Raw genomic sequence first — 18,960 nt, forward strand, 5'->3', positions numbered from 1 at the left:
AACGCTAGACAGGAACATGAGTGCTGGCAATAGGCATAGATACAAACACATATACACACATATTCTCCGACACATTTCTTCACGCATACAGTTCTCTCTTGGCCTAAAATAAACTTGAAATAAAAAAAACTTGAAATTGAAATGATCAGTTCTTGCTACCTCTTACATGATGTTGTTACAACAGAAACCTGTTGCTTTATGACGTTCAGCCATAACTTACAACTCACTGAAGCTACCAGCAGTCCAGCTCATCTCTTAACGCTCAACATCTGCTATAGTGAGTTGACTATGCTATTCTCTTATCAGTCTTTCAACAGCAACAAAGCCTGAAACTGATCTGCAGTACGTGCCAGCCGTTATCAATGCCGTCTACTGAGCCGGGTGCTCCATCAGCGCAAAAGACAGCCTGTCAGGGCATTGTGGGATTGATTGTTGCGGCTGGAGTAAGAGTCCCAAGCCAAGTAAGCAGTTTGCAATTCCTCCATTTTTAATGAGCAGAAGCAAGGTCAAACCCCACTTCCCCAGTGCATCTTTCAAATACTGTGCTTGTATATATACTCGATCCGTTTGATCTACTGTTTGGATGAAAGCGTTTGGTCATGTTAAAGTTCTAACCCTTTTTGCATTAGCATTTTATAATACAGTGATTTCAGCACAATTATATTAAGGCTTCATTAGTTTTAGTGCTTTGCCCAACAACCCACTGATGCCTTGCGATGTCACTTTTACATTTATATTGGATTGATACAGCAATATTCCCATCACAACGCTAAAGTCTGGTCACATTCGCGAAATTGTGTGGTCAAAACGGCTAATTTGAGTGAACGTTGTGAAATCTGCCTAAGGCAATCTTACGCCCTCAAGTGCAAATAACTTCATTTTGCACGCAAAAATTCATCGAACGTTGGTAAATGTGACCACGCCTTAAGTCGAATATCCCAGTCACTCAAAAGTTGGCAGTGTGAGAGATTATTTACGCATTTACTACAATGGCAGCAGTTCATTGGCTTAAACCTGAGCTGGAAACATGATTCAGCCGCATTTAATAGATGGGCAGTTTGGTTGACTAGTTAGAGCATAAGCCGTATACACAGAGAGATAGTGATGAGGAGGCAAACAAGGTGAGAACAAGCAGCATTATAGTACAGTATAGCACCTGGTGATGTCAAAAGCCACAGAAAGCTTTGTACAAATTCACACAGTTTTTACGCTGTTATTAAAAAAGAGTAATAAAACACATTGTAAACAGTCTGAGAACAACGGGGAGAACAACAAAAAAAGAAAATCGAGGGCCTGGAATGTTGTATTATCCAATGATTGGGCCCCAAACACAGTTTTTGTGTGTGTGTGTTTGTGTGTGTGTGTGAGTTTTTGTGCATTTGTGTCTTGGGAGAGAGTGATTGTGTGAGCACAGCGTTTGAGGTAAAATCTCGCAATAACCGTAAAATCACAAGCAGCTGAGCACATGATTTGATTGACTATTCTTACATGTTTCTAAGGCCTAGCTCAACACAAAACAAACGCATTACATTCTATGTAAATTTCTGTGTATGTGTCTGTAAACAATCGAATTGTGTGCATACCTGTGAGTGCATTTTCCACACGACGGTCTTCAATTTTACAGATATGTGATTTGGATGTTGTTTTTCGCATTTGTTCTGTGCCCATCAGTTTACAAGTAAGTGTGTATTACTAATTCTAAGAAGGACGTTGGCATGGATCAGAGATACTGCTGGTATAAGATTTCACAGGAATTAGTGTTACGTGGTGTAAGGGAATTGTGAAATCATGACTTTATGAACACAAGAAAGGACAGCACGCACACACTATAAATATTCAGTGTGTCTGAACATTTCTACGATACACCAATTAGATTTGGCACATCATCTTGTTTTCCCGCATGAACACTCCTTTCGATTTCTAGCAGGCTCCGAAGCTTGATGCCTGATGCGATTACCATGCAGCGCACAACTTGGGATATATCTTTTCTTCACTTCTATACATTTTCTTTCTGAAGGGCAGCCACTGCAGCCGTGGGTAGTGGTGTGAGAGGTCGAAGGAGGAGTGAAAAGGTACACGGAGATGGTGAGAAGGCTGCATGAGTGTGAAGGCAGGAGGACCCTTTGCGACTTGAAAAACAACCATGTTTACCAGTGCAGTCCACGAACCGATCAACGACACAAGGAGACCATCACATACATAGCCTGCACACTCTGTTCAGAGTGAGAGCCACATTAGGATAAGTGCTTGGGAACCAGTGCATCCCTAACGTTTGGTTACCGCTATATGAGTCCTCTTTCATAAAGGCTCTCACTTTTCTAGCACTATCTCCTCATATTTGGGCGGAGGATCACTGTAGGGGGCTGTCGTCTCATCGCTGCTGCTCTCTAAGTGGCCGGTAACTTCTTCGTAGGATGGCGGTGGGGTCGCCCCGGACAGGTGGGAAGCCACGGACAAAGACGAATCTTGTACATACAGGGAGCGATTGTTCTGAGAGTGGCTGGTGTGATGATGGGCGTCTTGCGGCGTGACTGAAGCCCCGCCCCTCTCGCCACTGCTGACCACCACGCTGGGCCTGTCATTGGCGTGAGAGTTCTCTGAATGGGAGGGAGGGTCGCGGTGCACCAAGATGCGCGGGAAGCTGCAGGCGTTCCGGTTAGCCAGATAGCGGTTCTGGGTGTAGGCCGGACGCCGGCGCGTGGCCTTCTGCAGTTGACAGCGCCAGATGAGGAAGAGTGCAATGATGATGAGAAGAGCCATGCCCAGTAGGGGCACCACCATGTACACGGTGTCCGGGCGAGCAGAGCGGGAATCAGCATTGCTGTTCACTGTGTAGATGCTGCGGTTTTTCCAGAACTCCATCTATGAATGAAGTGATAAATGATATAAGCCAGTTGCACACATGAAACTGTTAAACTGCCGTGGCCTTCTGTGTTTCATACTAGCATTCACACACCACCACCAGAACACCATTCCATAGTTTTGCCATCTTTTCCACCAATGTTTTTTTTTTTTTTTTTTTTACATTCTGTTGTTAAATCTTATTAAAATAATGCTGGCTGATGGCTTCAACAAAAGTATATACCATCAATTAACAACCTTGAAAATCACAATCTGTCTCTCTTTAAAGGTTTTTAAGGTATTGGTGAAAAAAAAACAGTTTCCCTAAAGAGGAAATGGATTTTAAAATTAGAGGATTTTTATTTCTGAAACCCAACTGCACTCTATTTTGGCCTTAATCATTTTAAATAAGTTAGTATACTTGTTTAACAGGGAGACAACAGTGTCAATAAAAATGTGATGTATGAAAAAAACAAAGATATTACGGAGCCCCGCACATGACATGCAAGAAAAAATAAATAAATTGTGCACACGATTACTATTTCGTTCCCTCGATTTGCTAAATCGTGTGCACAATTTTATAATTTGTTCTCTCGATTTATAAATCGTGTGCACAGATTATAAATTGAGGGAATGAAATAGTAAATCGTGCACATGATTTAGCCTATTATTTTTTTCCTGCATGCCATGTGCAGGGGTTCATAAGGTATCACTAAAGCTGTAATTTAGTAAATTATGAACAAAAAGTGAAAATATTATTGCGTATATTTAGGATACATAAATGCTAGCTAAGCTAGTCATTAGGCCATTTTATTCCAAAGAAAAGTGTAAAATGTGATCTACATTAGTTTTTTATTTCTATCACAGAATGCCATTAAACACAACATGTAATTTACGATGTGATGGAAATGGAACTGAGATTAAAAAATATTTTTTTTAAAATAAGTTTTAATAGAGTTCATTTTCTAAAAGTCTACAGGGCCAAAAGTTCCAAAAGTAACACCTAATAGAAACACCCACTTATGAATTGTAGATCTGTATGTCATGTTTGCCTGTAGGTAAAGCGTGTGGAGTAATTGCTTTGGTTCCTAAGAACTTTGCGACTGGCTCAAATTCTGTGACAGCAGATTTCTTACATAAAAGCATCCAAACCTGGCAAGTGCTTGTTCACACATATTGTTTACTCTAATACTGCACTGTTTTAGCAAATTGCTGAAACTGATTTGCTGGTATTCTGACAACCTCTCTAAAAGGAACAATCTGTAATGTGTAAAGCATTAAAGACTTGCATTAAAGGGGTCATGACATGAGAAATCAAATTTGCCTTGATCTTTTAGAAAATAAGAGGTCTTTTTACCATTAAAACATCTTCCCAGTTCCATAGCTTAAAATGTCCTCCTCATTGTAAACAAAGCATTTATTTAATCAAGCTCCAAAAACAGCCCGTTTTGGATTCAAGAGGCAAAGTGACGTCACCTGGGCGCAGTCGTTCACATAAACACAAAGCATTGATGAATTTTCATCTTCTCACCATCAGTCACTTAACGGCTTGACACTTAAAGGGATAGTTCACCCAAAAATGAAAATTCTGTCATTAATTACTCACCCTCATGTTTCAAGCCCGTAAGACCTTCGTTCATCTTCGGAACACAAATTAAGATATTTTTGATGGAATCTGAGAGCTGTCTGACCCTGCATAGACAGCAATGCAACTGAAATGTTCCCAAGTCCAGAGACGTAGCAAGGAGATCTGTAAAATAATCCATGTGACATCCGTGGAAGATGAACAAAGGTCTTACGGGCTTGAAATGACATGAGGGTGAGTAATTAATGACAGAATTTTCATTTTTGGGTGAACTAACCCTTTAACACTCATGTTTGGGTCGCGTCTTTGTACATCAGCAGGATCCCAGCGTAAGAAACAAGTGGATAGTTTATTTTTATTGGCACCCTCGTGTCAGAGGATTGATCGGAACATTTTGTTTTGTAAACGAGGCACAGTGTCATGGAGAGTTCACAACCAAACATTTGTTGAAAGATGAAGCGGTACTATATCTGACTACAGCCGCATCACAAACCATAAGTAAATTATTTCATTATGCTTTGTCTGGAAATTACCGTTTTATTTTGATCATGTTGTCATAACACACCTGCAATAGCAAGGGGTCGTTGATACTGTTTCCTATGCGATGACGTTAGCTAATCGTAACGGTAGCCGATTACTGAGATGCCTTAAAGGACCCGCCCCTTAAAAACAGGTTGTTTCAGAGAGAGGTTCAGAATGAGGGTTGAAAATAATTATTTTTCCACATATTTATTTGTGCAAAAAAACTTCATTAACATTGTAAGTAAACCTCAAGGAACATATTAAAACAATAAAAAAGTCATGTCACGACCCCTTTAATATTAAATTGCATCCGCAAACAAAAAACAAACAAACACGGGAAATAGAATTTGTTTACATCTTTGGCCGATGAAGACAGGATTTACCGTTCGCTCCTTATTTTCAAACACTTCATTGGCCTCCTCAAAGCTGCAGCTCTCCTCGGCACACTCCCTCTCAATGTTGCCCGGCCGGAACTCCTCCAGGAAGCCATTAGCCCGTGGAAAACGTTTGAGGAGAGAGTTTGCATCCTTGCCATCTAGGAACGCTGAGAGATCGGAAGACATCGGTATGTTTTATTGGGGGCAAAGGTGTTTCTCGGTTTGTTCCTGTGAGTAGTATACGTATGTTTGCCAGTCATATACTCAAAAATGATAGAAAAATCTTTTTTTTTTATTCTGATAATCATTTTTCATCCATTTATCTCTCTGCATTACAATAAAGTCAAAACAATAAAAAAAATAATGCATATTCACAGAAAAATTTCAGACCTATAACGTACATTTAGAAAATCAATTTTCATTTCATGCAGACTATAAAATCTATTTCATAAATTATCAGTACGGGCTATTTCAATGCTGAAATGAGTGCAGCACATCTCAAGAAGGGCTCAAAGAACCCAAAGAGCTTTGACACATCTTCTATTACTTCAAGGTTTTATGTCATTCAACAAGGCATGCCAAGAACTACTGCACAATTTTTAGATCAGACAGAAATATGAATGGACCCTATTCCAACATCAACATTTTAAGATGAAGTTGTTGAAAACTGGTCCTTACCTGCTGCCATACTACAACAAGAGAACTCACTCTGAAGTATTTTGACCTGGGGAGAAGAAAAGATGCATTTAAAGGGTTGGAAAAAGTTATCTTATGTGCACACTTGCTGTTATTCATCATAATTACGGCCATTTGTTTTTATCAAATCAACAAATCAACTGTGAGAATCAGATATGAACTCCAGGCCATTGACATACTAAATATTCTGGTAAATATTCTAATTGGCATATTCTAAAATATAACAAATAGAAAAAAACTGCTGTCACGAAGCTGATATCTTTACTATATAAATCTATATAATCTCTTGCCCTTCTAAGATAATGCTGATGGGGGAGGGCGGAGGGGCGGGGGACGAGGTTCCCATAGTAACGGAGAGGGTAGATAAGAGAGATGCGCGAGCTAAATTTATATCACTCGAGCTCACTCCTTAACGAATTAATTTAATTCGCGAGTTACTATCGCTTCATCGCACACGAAAGATGCCACTCCAACGCAATTTCACGTTTAGTAATGTCTAAAAACCGCTTCGAACCACATACAAAGCATACTTGAAATTCTAGATACAAAATAGATTTTCTTCTAAGTGCAAGTGTTTTTAGAAAATATTGACAAAGCTATTTAATGTAGTTACATTACCTACTGCCATTCTTAAAAGCAAATAGCTTTCTTAAAAGCGAATAAAATATTAATAAGAGACTAATTCAGTTTGACTATAGCAGCTGACAGGAGTCCTTAGAGGGGCTCTCAGTGGGATTAAAGATGTATATTTATAAAGGCAGCGAAATTTTTAGTTGCCATGAAACAAAACAAAACAATGAATACATTTGTAATTCAGAGGAAGATGGAATATAATAATAAAGCCTACCTTCCGGGCTGTTGCAATTGCTAGTCCATTCCATCCCTGTTTCCAGCTAGGGAGCACCCACATGAGTCACGGATGCCGTTTGATTGACATGCGGATGAACCAATAGGAGCCACGGATTCCCCCTGATTGTCCAATGAAATTTGACTGTTGATTTCGTACACGCAAAGTCATACTTCTTGGGGAATGGGGAAAAATAAACTGGGTTGTGTAGTCTCAGTCTGCACACGTATACGCTTCTCCGACACTTTTTCTAGAAACCCTTGCATGTTTATGCCCAGACATGAATGTTTTATTCGTATCGCTATGGACGCGGAGTGCCATCAAGTGACATTTTAATTTGAGAAAGAGGATGATAGAGTCAGCATAGAGTCAGGGGTCTCTCTCGATGCCACGCCTTGAGTTAAAAGACAGCATTACCCACAATGCTGAACCGCTCCTTTTTAACTCTGCCTTGCCGCTCGTGATGGAACGGTGTGATTTTTGAAATAAGATATGAACTCCAGGCCATTGACATACTAAATATTCTGGTAAATATTCTAATTGGCATATTCTAAAATATAACAAATAGAAAAAAACTGCTGTCACGAAGCTGATATCTTTACTATATAAATCTATATAATCTCTTGCCCTTCTAAGATAATGCTGATGGGGGAGGGCGGAGGGGCGGGGGACGAGGTTCCCATAGTAACGGAGAGGGTAGATAAGAGAGATGCGCGAGCTAAATTTATATCACTCGAGCTCACTCCTTAACGAATTAATTTAATTCGCGAGTTACTATCGCTTCATCGCACACGAAAGATGCCACTCCAACGCAATTTCACGTTTAGTAATGTCTAAAAACCGCTTCGAACCACATACAAAGCATACTTGAAATTCTAGATACAAAATAGATTTTCTTCTAAGTGCAAGTGTTTTTAGAAAATATTGACAAAGCTATTTAATGTAGTTACATTACCTACTGCCATTCTTAAAAGCAAATAGCTTTCTTAAAAGCGAATAAAATATTAATAAGAGACTAATTCAGTTTGACTATAGCAGCTGACAGGAGTCCTTAGAGGGGCTCTCAGTGGGATTAAAGATGTATATTTATAAAGGCAGCGAAATTTTTAGTTGCCATGAAACAAAACAAAACAATGAATACATTTGTAATTCAGAGGAAGATGGAATATAATAATAAAGCCTACCTTCCGGGCTGTTGCAATTGCTAGTCCATTCCATCCCTGTTTCCAGCTAGGGAGCACCCACATGAGTCACGGATGCCGTTTGATTGACATGCGGATGGACCAATAGGAGCCACGGATTCCCCCTGATTGTCCAATGAAATTTGACTGTTGATTTCGTACACGCAAAGTCATACTTCTAGGGGAATGGGGAAAAATAAACTGGGTTGTGTAGTCTCAGTCTGCACACGTATACGCTTCTCCGACACTTTTTCTAGAAACCCTTGCATGTTTATGCCCAGACATGAATGTTTTATTCGTATCGCTATGGACGCGGAGTGCCATCAAGTGACATTTTAATTTGAGAAAGAGGATGATAGAGTCAGCATAGAGTCAGGGGTCTCTCTCGATGCCACGCCTTGAGTTAAAAGACAGCATTACCCACAATGCTGAACCGCTCCTTTTTAACTCTGCCTTGCCGCTCGTGATGGAACGGTGTGATTTTTGAAATATCAGTAAGCCACAAGGTTGCAAAACGACCTTTTTAAATGTAACAACCAAATTAAGCTGTACCATCCTAAATGTCTTAATACTGGCCTACTTTAACAGAAATTTCTAGTAAATAAAACATGTTGAATAAATTAGACATAGCAAATTGCGTACTGAAGCTAATTTCTCTGTCATTGTTATTTTATTTATTTATTTTTATTTACATTTTTTCCCCACAAAATTAGTTTGAGGTCAAACAATAAGCCATAGACACCCTGCAGTACCACCATAGTCCCTCTAGGGGTCACAGACCCCCTGTTGAAAACCCCTGATGTAACTCCTGTTATGCTGTAATGTGTTTTTCAGTTTTAAAGTCACTTTCCCTTGTAAAAAATAAGTGCACATAAGCGTATTAAATGCACACTTGTGTACATGAAATTGTAAAAGTATATTTAAGAAGAAGAAAAAAACAGTTTTTGCAGATAATATTAAATTAATTAAATAAAAGGTCACAAGTGTACTTAAAAAGAGGACACTTTCATTAGTATATTTAGTAACGGTTTATTTTAAGATGTCCTTGTTACACATGTTACAAGTAATTACTATTATAATAACAAAACATTATGCATAATTACATGCTAAGCCAAGCCCTAATCCTAACCCTAAACCCATAGTAAGTAGTTAATTAATATTACTCAGTACTTAAATGTATAATTACACTGTAACAAGGACACCTTAAAGTATAACCCTATATTTCTTAACACACTTAAGTACACTTTAAGAAAGTGAATTGATGGCACGCCTTCTCTAATAGAGCGCGATGTGGCATTATCCAGTGTTGATGTTAAATTTATGATCTTTTCCTCAGCGTAAAGTCACTGTTGCAAAGACGGGTGAGGATGAACATTCAGTTGTAACTGGTGAAGTGACTGTTAAGTTTAAGACACTCCTCAGCGTCGCTGTCGTCATCTTCATCACAGCTGTCCTCGTCTTCCTCGCTGTCTGACTCATCGTAGAAGTTTATGGTGGCCTGCGCTGGGAAATTTCTGAGCAGGGCCTCGCCATCGCTGAAGAGATAGTCGTAGGATTTCGATCTGGGCCAATACAGCCTAAAGTATGAAGAAATAAATGGGTAAATACAAACTACGCAAACAGAGCACGGAAATGCACTTTTTAGCATGGTAAAATAAGCCTTATTTGGGTTTTAGAGCCTAAATAAAAGCATGTTATAAAACAAAACCATTGCTCAAGCAAAATTAAATGCTCACTGACCTGACAGGGTGCTGGAAGGACTGCATTTTGCCATCTGTTGTAGTGTTACTGGGCATTTCTGGCCTGGAGTAAGGCTGGAAAGAGTGAGAAAAGACGTGTAAGACCACATGCACGAAATACAGCTCAAACAATGCTTCCTGTCCAGTGTTTATGAGGTGATATCACTGCCAGCTTCGTGGGTGTAAAACACCCTGGGCAGGATGCAAAAGCTGTGACATGGAGGGTGTCAGGCTAAAGTGTTTGTGGGAACCTGGCTCCAACGCCCTTTCCCAAACCTAGAGGTGTCTGCTTAAATCTTGGCAAGCGATCGCTTGCTCTCTGGAAGCTGTTTTCCCCTACACCTCGTCTCTGGGCACAGACTCAGTGTTCACGCTCAGACAGTGGTGCCATATGGCTAAGTGTCTCAGCGCTAGAGCTGCTCAGTTTGCCTTTGCGTCACTGAATGGCTTGGTGTCAATGAAACACCTCCACAGTCACACAATCTGCAGCCTAATGCTCACCACATGCCTGTCTGTCACCTAAAAGCTACCTGCTGCTCTAAAAAAACTGTTGAAATCTTCTGTGCTGTAAAGTTGAATTAACCCGCAGCGCAACAGTGCCATGTGTTTTCTGAGCTTAATAACATTCCTATAGCCTACAGATGGACATTCTATTGAAATATTAGAATTGCAGTGGTGGAAAAAAACTTACACAGGCCAACTTGGTTCTCCGGCATTCAGTTTGTGCATCCTTTCTTGTCATGAGCCACGGTCTCCACAGGCAAGCTGGGCTGTGGATCGAATGAGAGTAATATTTTAGATGTGCATCTAACAGGTAACCTCAAAATAAAGAATAGAATAGAATAGAATAGAATAGAATAGAATAGAATGCTCACCTGCTAGACTGCTGGATGTCAGTGTTCATTGTATTGGAAACAGGAGCTGCAATGCACACAGAATTCATTTCTTTTTCACTTGTTTGCTGGGCGATAATTCCCAAATAGTCCTGTTTTTGGAAGATCTCTGAGAGATGGACGTCTTGGATGAGTCGTTATCCTCCGCAGGGAAGAGAATGAATGAAGAAGAGTCGCTCTCGGGGTTTTTATGGAGCTGGAGCTGGAGCTGGAGCTGCAGGGGCGGGGCTGGACGATGGTGCCGATGCCAAATGATCCGAGGTTGTTTTATTAAGAGGGGGTTTGGTGCTGTTTGCCAAATCATTGGGATAGAGACTGCTATGGACATTTTGTTGTGAAGACCTGTCCAGTTGTATAAACAGTGCGCCCCAGCGTGAGGGTGAGAAATCTGGTACCGTGAGGTTATTGCAACAACACGGAGGGGCAAACTTACACACCATCTGCGAGAAAGACGACGGGGGGCGACACAGGAGTGGAGCCATATATAATATAGGCTAGGCTAGTTAGTTAGTTATAAGGTTTAGGACTACGCAGGCGTGATCAAACCATACATAAAAACCCAAAACGTGTGCCCTATATGCTTACTTATCTATACAACGTTCTTATTAATCCTCTGTAGGCTTAGCCTATATATTATTTAATTTATTTTAGATTTTAAGTTCTTTCTCCTGTGTTCTTGTTAAAATTATGAAATAATGTAAATAAAACGAATAAATAAAAACACTACTGACGTAATTTGATTGATTTGTAGTACTTTTACCCGTTTTTGATTTTGTACAGCAACCGACAGTGCAAAACAGAACGTTTGTAGAAATTCTTTATTCTCTCAATTCTAAACTCTTTTTTTAGGCTAGGCTATAATATAGGCTAATAACACCATGTAGTAGGCTAGCAGGGGCTAATTGTAAACCCTCTTCTTTTAAAGGCATAACTACCCAACACAGACCTATAGGCATTTTATTCTTTAGCTTAAGCTTGTATAAAACAGTGTAAACAGCTTGTATATACCCCTACTTTTATTTAGATTTTCTGATGAGCCGTCTCTGCTGTCTGTGGCTCCTTTAATTATTGCCTTCAAAAACTGATCTGAAAACAGCTGTTAACTTAAACACTTGCAGGAGTCACCAAGAGCTGAAGAACTAAAGCCGACCCGCGGTCAGTTCGAGTTGTTTGTCTAAAAGCACGCGTTCACACTTCAGCCCGTTGAAGGGTGCAAAATATCTCACTAAGCGAATTTAATGAGGTCCTAATGGGGGCTTGATGGACTTCGACGCTCCATTTGGAGGAGCAAATTTGCGAGACTGCGTCACTCCGACCTCCTATAGGGCCAGCAAACTGACCCGCGTCAGACAAAAGGCACAGATGGACAACTCAAGATAGCGGTGAGCAATTGCTTAAACATACAGTTGAGATAACAGACAATGCAACGAATTAATTAACGGTTGTGTTTTCGTTCACTTTAATCGAATTAGAAAACGATGTGACGGACAAACTTGCAGTTCATTTGCAGTTAAAAAGTGAATTTCCTCAAAGTCACCGAGATAGGCCTATGTAAATTAAACGAGTCTAATAGGCCAGTCATTCTTGTGGGACAAAACAGGTCCAGCAAGGCTTAACTGCTATTAGCTTTAAAAAATACACATATTTTCAATTTTAAATGTCATGAGGGATTAATAATAGAACGCATTTAACACAATTATCACCTTCAATTTAATTTTCTCATTATTATACCAAATCGGTGTTTCTTAATGTCCTCTCGCTACATCTAAAACAGTGTGTCCACAGAGAAGGGTTCAATCATTCATATGCAATAAAATGGATAAAAATGTTTTTTTAATGATGAAAAAGAGCTTGTTTTATCAAAAGGAACACTTAATAATATCTCCTATCAAAGCAAGGTTGTTTTTTTAATGACACATGCATGTTTCATAAGATTTTAAAGTTGCGTCCCCACTTTTTGTCAACACCGTCAGACATTCAATAAAATGTAATAAAATCAGGGAATATCAGCGGTCACTCTAAAGGACCCCCTTGCCACAGTTCACCTCTGCAGAGTACATCAGTGTCAGACAGGCTCTGCTAAGTTTTAGTTTTAGAATATTTTAAATCCTAATGTTAATATTTCCTGTGTCACAGCCATGATATGTCAACACCATCTTCCAATTTCTGAGGAAATTATTTGAAATATTTAGATAATTTTAGCATCTAGCATCAACAGAAACAAATCAAATGGCTACTACATGAACTCCAGTGGTTTTATGAAAGAAATGCCAAATTTGTCAACACCGTCAGATGTCACCACCATAAGATTTTGTGTTCCAATCATATATCAAAATACTTCAATGTGCCTCTTGAATAAAAGCTTTATAAACAATAACATACTCACTGTTTGTTGTGTTTGTTTTAATACAGTAATTGACTGATTCAATGTATTTGCTAGTTAAAATTACTACAAATTCAGGTTTTCATCACCACCGTCAGATGTGTCACCTCCGTCAGTTGAATATTTTGATAATATTTCATTATGATATTTGATATTTGTTGTGGAATTGTTGGTCACATGTGAAAGTGTAATCTGTCTGCTAACACCAGAATGTGTTTTGAAATGTTAAAAACATCTTGAATGCCGTTAAAGATAAAGTTGAAATTATATTACACAGTCCCAGGTAAAAAAAGCACATTTTGTTAAAAAAAGAGAAAAGTTGGGAGGTTGTATCAAAGCATAGCTCAGTACATATAAGATACATAAATGTAGTTTCGTTTGTCTGAGTACAAGGTTTTATTTTTTCAATTTTGCACCCTGTTTTGTCCCACTTCTCAAGAATGACTGAGGCCACAGATTACAGCAATTAAAGTAATTTAAAGGATCAAAGCATATAGATAGATAGATAGATCCTAAGAAACTAAAGCACAGAGCAGCAGACAGTGAGGGTGGCAATAAGAGATAGGTATGTTGTTTATTCTGTTCATTTGGGAGTGTTCTGGCTTATGGGGGTCTGTCTAGTCCCAGTCTGTTTTAACATTTGCTGATCTCAGAGTCTTGGAAACCCCCTGCCACTAACGCTCTTAAAAAATCTTCTCCCCCATGGTCAGGAATGTCAGTAATCACCAGCCCACTGCTCCCCAAGCCTGACCAGCGTGTGTGTTTTTTAAGCAAGTCAACACGAATCTTTAATTTAAAATAACAAGAATTGGATTAGTTAGAGCACGCAGTGTATATCAGCTCTCCCCAAGAATTCAACAAAAGTGAAGATCTCTGATTTGTTGTTTTGTCTTGTTCTTGTAATTAAGTACTGCAGAGTCAAATACGTTTCTTTTGTCTTTCTTTTTTATGAAAGATATGAATTGATATGTGACTAATACGTGACACTAAAGGGTCCGTTTAAACAGTTTATTTCAAAGTTAGCGTCTAGCTCGCAAACAAACTGGGTTAAAAAGTATTGGTCTGATGAAGTTACATGTTTAAAAAATATTTTAATAATGCAGTGACCGGCACATAACCTTTCCCTCAAGCCGAGATTGACTTAATCATTTCGATCACAGCACTGGTAAATTCCAAAATACACGTAATGGATTATTTCAGAGGAAATTCCATGGCTTATTTAAATGTTAACTGATTTCTCACATCTCAGATTTATTAAATAGCACACTGCTTTTGCAATGCCTCCTTTTGAAATATTTCACTTGTCTTTGTAAATAATAAATTCACTTGTGTGAATTGAATAATGGTGAAACTTATTTTAAACTATGAGGAAATGTGTGCATTTGTATGTCTTCCTTTTACATTTTGTATTCTTTATACATAAAAGTAACAAAATAAATGAAAAACAAATTACTTGAATGTACAAAATTATATAAATCAAAGAATGTCTTCTTTTTTTAAATATTTCAATTGCCTTTTTATATTTAAATAGTTGCTTGACTGATGCAGTATTACTTCAGTGTTCACAACACTGTCAGTTTCAAACAAACCTTAAACTATTGCATTAAATACAGTGCTTAAGCAATCTGTGTTGATTGCTTTTCTTAAAGCTACAGACCCTCACCGGCCCTCTAAAGGGCCAACATTCCTCATTGTAAACCAGACAAGAGCCAATAGCATTATTATTACAGAAGATTCTTCAGATGCATTGTCAATTAAAACCTTTTTATTACAGTAAAACTAAATTTTTAGTGCAACTATAAGCATTTCAGATTAGTTTAGTTGCCCATAAGTTAAATAGCCCTATTGACTCTTGACCCCGACGAATGAACTAGAGCTGTTTCCTTACCTACTGATGCATGTCTCCTGTCATCTGACTAGTGAAGTGAAAAAGTGCAATGTTTAACAAATGTTATCAACATCCTGTGAATAAAATTAGGTAAATTAGCTTTTCACTCTTAAACAAATTTGAATGGGTCTGTTTAACTGAATCAACATAAATGCCAAAATTCAGAAAACTCAAAGTAAAACTAGCCTTAGCATTTTTTAAAACAATGCTATTAAATATCTCATGGTACAGCTGACCTTTTCTCAGGGTCAGAGTGTCCAGCGATGTTCATTCCAGTGACCCAGTCATTCTCACGTCCACACAAGCATCACACCTCTGCTCTCATCTGAGGCGGTGTGTGGATGACACCTCCATGTTCCAGGACCAGCATCAGTGTTCCCACATCAGCACCAACATTCTCACTTCTCAACTCTGAACCTCACTGATGCACATTCATCATGCAGTCAGCAACAGAATGACAGAGCCCTGAAGCTGAATGAAAGTTAGGTATAGTTCACCCAAAAATGAAAATTTGATGTTTATCTGCTTACCCCCAGGGCATCCAAGATGTAGGTGACTTTGTTTCTTCAGTAGAACACAAATTATGATTTTTAAGTCTAACAGTTGCAGTCTATCAGTCATATAATGCATGGCAATGGTAACAAAATCTATGAGAGTAAAAAAAAACATGCACAGACAAATCCAAATTAAACCCTGCGGCTCGTGACGACACATTGATGTCCCAAGACACGAAACGATCGGTTTGTGCCAGAAACCGAAGAGTATTTATATAATTTTTTACCTCTAATACACCACTATGTCCAACTGTCTTTGAGTGCGCGCTTGGCATCCGGTGCATGAGGTGTGTACGCGCTCTTGCGTAGTTTATGTTAATCGTTAATTGGTGTGTTGATATCCAGCCGAAGAGCAATCAAACATAACTTCAGGTGAGCAGGCTCAGAAGTTGGGAATACGTGGAAAGTCACCACTCCTGAATGAGTTCACGCGAGAGAACGTAATCTTTTAGTTTTAAGTCGGTTTGAACAATCCGGATAAGCGCAAGTAAGTACCATTTTGATTAGCTGTCGTACCTACAATGACTGTGCACTGTGTAAACAATGAGTGACGTATACACGCGAGAGATCACTTCCGGCGCTTGGCTGAGTGCGTACACACCTCACGCACCGGATGCCGTGCGCGCGCTCAAAGACAGTTGGACATAGTGGTGGATTAGAGGTAAAAAATTATATAAATACTGTTCGTTTTCTGGCACAAACCGATCGTTTCGTGTCTTAGGACACCAATGTGTCGTCACGAGCCGCAGGGTTTAATTTGGATTTGTCTGTGCATGTTTTTTTTACTCTCATTGATTTTGTTACCATTGCCATGCATTATACGACTGATAGACTGCAACGGTTAAAGTTAAAAATCATCATATGTGTTCTACTGAAGAAACAACGTCACCTACATCTTGGATGCCCTGGGGGTAAGCAGATAAACATCTAATTTTCATTTTTGGGTGAACTATCCGTTTAACGTAGTGAATGAAGTTAATGTAATTAGAAAAACCTCCAAAAGGGGGCAGTCTGCTCAAAATGATTAACTAAGACTGTTGGTTCCTTTTGAACCATATGAACACAATAATTCAACCTAATGTTTTATTTTAATTTAGTTTTTTGTCAGTTAATGTTTGCAATGATTATTTTATGATTTATAGTTTTTATTTATTTATGTTTTTAGCCATCTGCAGTGAGGCTAATGGTTCACTCAAAAATCTGGTGATTACAGATATTCACACATGGTGCCATCAATGACATCAAAGATCACTAGTTTTATTTGTGTCATAATAGTTTTAACTTTAAAGCCACAATAAAGAGGTTAAGAGTTAACCGGAAATTCACTCACAAACAACTGAAATTCTGTGTGTTCCTCACAAAGACCTTCAGGGGGTTTTGGAATATATCATGCAAGTTATATGGATTACATTTATGGTAGTTTCATAATACTTTTTTTCGAATGGTTACAGTATATGTTCATTGTATGAGAAAGAGCAGCAAGAACATTTACTTTTGTGTTCCACAGAACGAACAAAATAGTGATAATTATGGGGATGATTGTGGTGAATAAATAATGAATGAATGTTATTTTTCTTTTGTGTGCAAAAAGTCATTATAAATTAAACATTTCAGAGAAATTGCATATTTGATTCAGAACCTGGATGACATTATTAGATTATCATAGACTTTAGTCAGGGCAGATGCCATTTTGAACTTTATGTTAATGAAAACCAGGCTGTGAGGGATAGACTACAGACTTCACAGTAGTACATACTGTGTAAAGTTAGATCACATAATTTTCAAAACTCACAACTTTCATGGAGAGTTTGACTACTGAAAGTTTCTCTGGGAAGATGATTTCTCAGATAAACAATTGGCATGTTGATGAACTACAGTACAAATCCATCGAAAACACCGTACTCTTATTACTCTCAGCCTCATTTTCACTCTTGTCAAAACTTAAACATAGTGCAACCCTGACAAAGGCCAATCACATAATTATCATGACAGGTAGCCATTGAAAAATGAAATGTTTATGATCTTCCATTATTAGGCAGACCTTTTCTCAGGGTCAGAGTGTCCAGCGATGTTCATTCCAGTGACCCAGTCATTCTCACGTCTACACAAGCATCACACCTCTGCTCTCATCTGAGGCGGTGTGTGGATGACACCTCATGAGCACACTTCTCTCACCCTCTCTGCTCTCTCCACTGGCACCCAGTTATACACAGAACCTGCATCACTGTTCCCACGTCCGCACCTACACACAAATAAACACCGACCCTGCTTTAACCCAGAGTAGTTTAGAAGCATGGCAGACTGTCTCAAATCAAATTTATTGTATAGAATAAATATAAAAAATTATAAGTATAATTGGGGAGAAATTCTCACTATTAATAACTACGACTTTTGGCTCAATAATTCCTAATTTGCTGCTTATTAATAGTTATTAAGGTAGTTGTAGTTTTAGGTATGGGGTAAGAGGGATGTAAAATATGGTCACGCAGAATAAGGCATTAATACGCGCTTTATAAATAGCCTACTAATAAACAGTCGAAATGCTGGTAATATTCATGCTAATAGTTAAAAGTGAGAACTGGTCCCTAAATTAAAGTGTTACCATATAATTATTGTTTTATAGTTAAACAATTTCAGAGAAAATAGTGTTATGATAACCTATTAGCATAATTTTTATAACTATTTCTCAAAAATTTAAATATAGATACAGATATACAGTACACCCATGGATGGATGGATGGATGGATAGATAGATAAAGTTATATCACTGATGAAGATGGTCCATGCAATATCACATAAACCGAGCTAATCAATTATGAAATTCATTATCAAATTAGCTATTTTAGAGTAATTAATTGAGAAATGTCTTTCTTAAAAATATAGGTTCTTTATTGATATCCATGGTTCCCTGAAGAAACTTTAACATCCATGGATCTTTTTCATTGGACAAAATGTTGTTGTTTTTTATTGTGGAAAAAGGTTCTTTACAAAAAATGTTCTTCACACTAGGAAAAAAATGGTTCTAGTACTCCTTACTGAAAGGTTCTTTGGGAGCAAAAAAGCTTCTTCTGTGGCATCAGTGTGAAAGCCTTCTTTTGGAACCTTTATTTTTGAGTGTAATATTATTAATAAATTGCTCACCAGTAAAGCGCTGAAACGCAGTGTAAAAATGGTAATAGATTTGAATCAATTGATGCTTCTGCCTCGGCTAAGAAATAACCAATAACAGAGAAAGATAAAAAAAAAAAATCATATTTTTGAAAATATATTAAGCATAAATGTAGAAAATACATTAATCAAAATACAATATTTAAAAAAATACATTTAGAAATATATTTTGGTAAATGATGGTTGAAACTATTTCAAAAATATATTTCATTGAGCATCACTGTTTGCAACATATGTTTAGGATATTTAAAATGTATTTTGGCCACAAACAATATATACGGTATAT

The 18,960-nt window shown here is 38.2% G+C and overlaps 2 protein-coding genes across 2 annotated transcripts; both read right to left on the reverse strand.

The window, feature by feature from the left end:
- Positions 1–1,496: 1,496 nt before the first annotated feature.
- Positions 1,497–6,929, reverse strand: LOC107581945 (transmembrane gamma-carboxyglutamic acid protein 3-like). Its single transcript, XM_016267638.1, has 4 exons — positions 6,869–6,929; positions 6,004–6,049; positions 5,332–5,492; positions 1,497–2,862 (listed from the first exon to the last, which is right to left on the reverse strand). Exons 2-4 carry the CDS (start codon positions 6,011–6,013, stop codon positions 2,311–2,313), a joined length of 723 nt encoding a protein of 240 aa, XP_016123124.1. The 5' UTR covers positions 6,014–6,049; positions 6,869–6,929; the 3' UTR covers positions 1,497–2,310.
- Positions 6,930–9,331: 2,402 nt separating this feature from the next.
- On the reverse strand, positions 9,332–10,880 carry ripply1 (ripply transcriptional repressor 1). Its single transcript, XM_016267708.1, has 4 exons — positions 10,664–10,880; positions 10,480–10,558; positions 9,790–9,863; positions 9,332–9,626 (listed from the first exon to the last, which is right to left on the reverse strand). The coding sequence occupies exons 1-4, from the start codon at positions 10,729–10,731 to the stop codon at positions 9,425–9,427; spliced, it is 423 nt and encodes a 140-aa protein (XP_016123194.1). The 5' UTR covers positions 10,732–10,880; the 3' UTR covers positions 9,332–9,424.
- Between the last annotated feature and the right edge of the window lie 8,080 nt (positions 10,881–18,960).

This window comes from Sinocyclocheilus grahami, unplaced genomic scaffold (assembly GCF_001515645.1).
Source record: "Sinocyclocheilus grahami isolate Dianchi unplaced genomic scaffold, SAMN03320097.WGS_v1.1 scaffold39.1, whole genome shotgun sequence".
Lineage (NCBI taxonomy): Eukaryota > Metazoa > Chordata > Actinopteri > Cypriniformes > Cyprinidae > Sinocyclocheilus > Sinocyclocheilus grahami.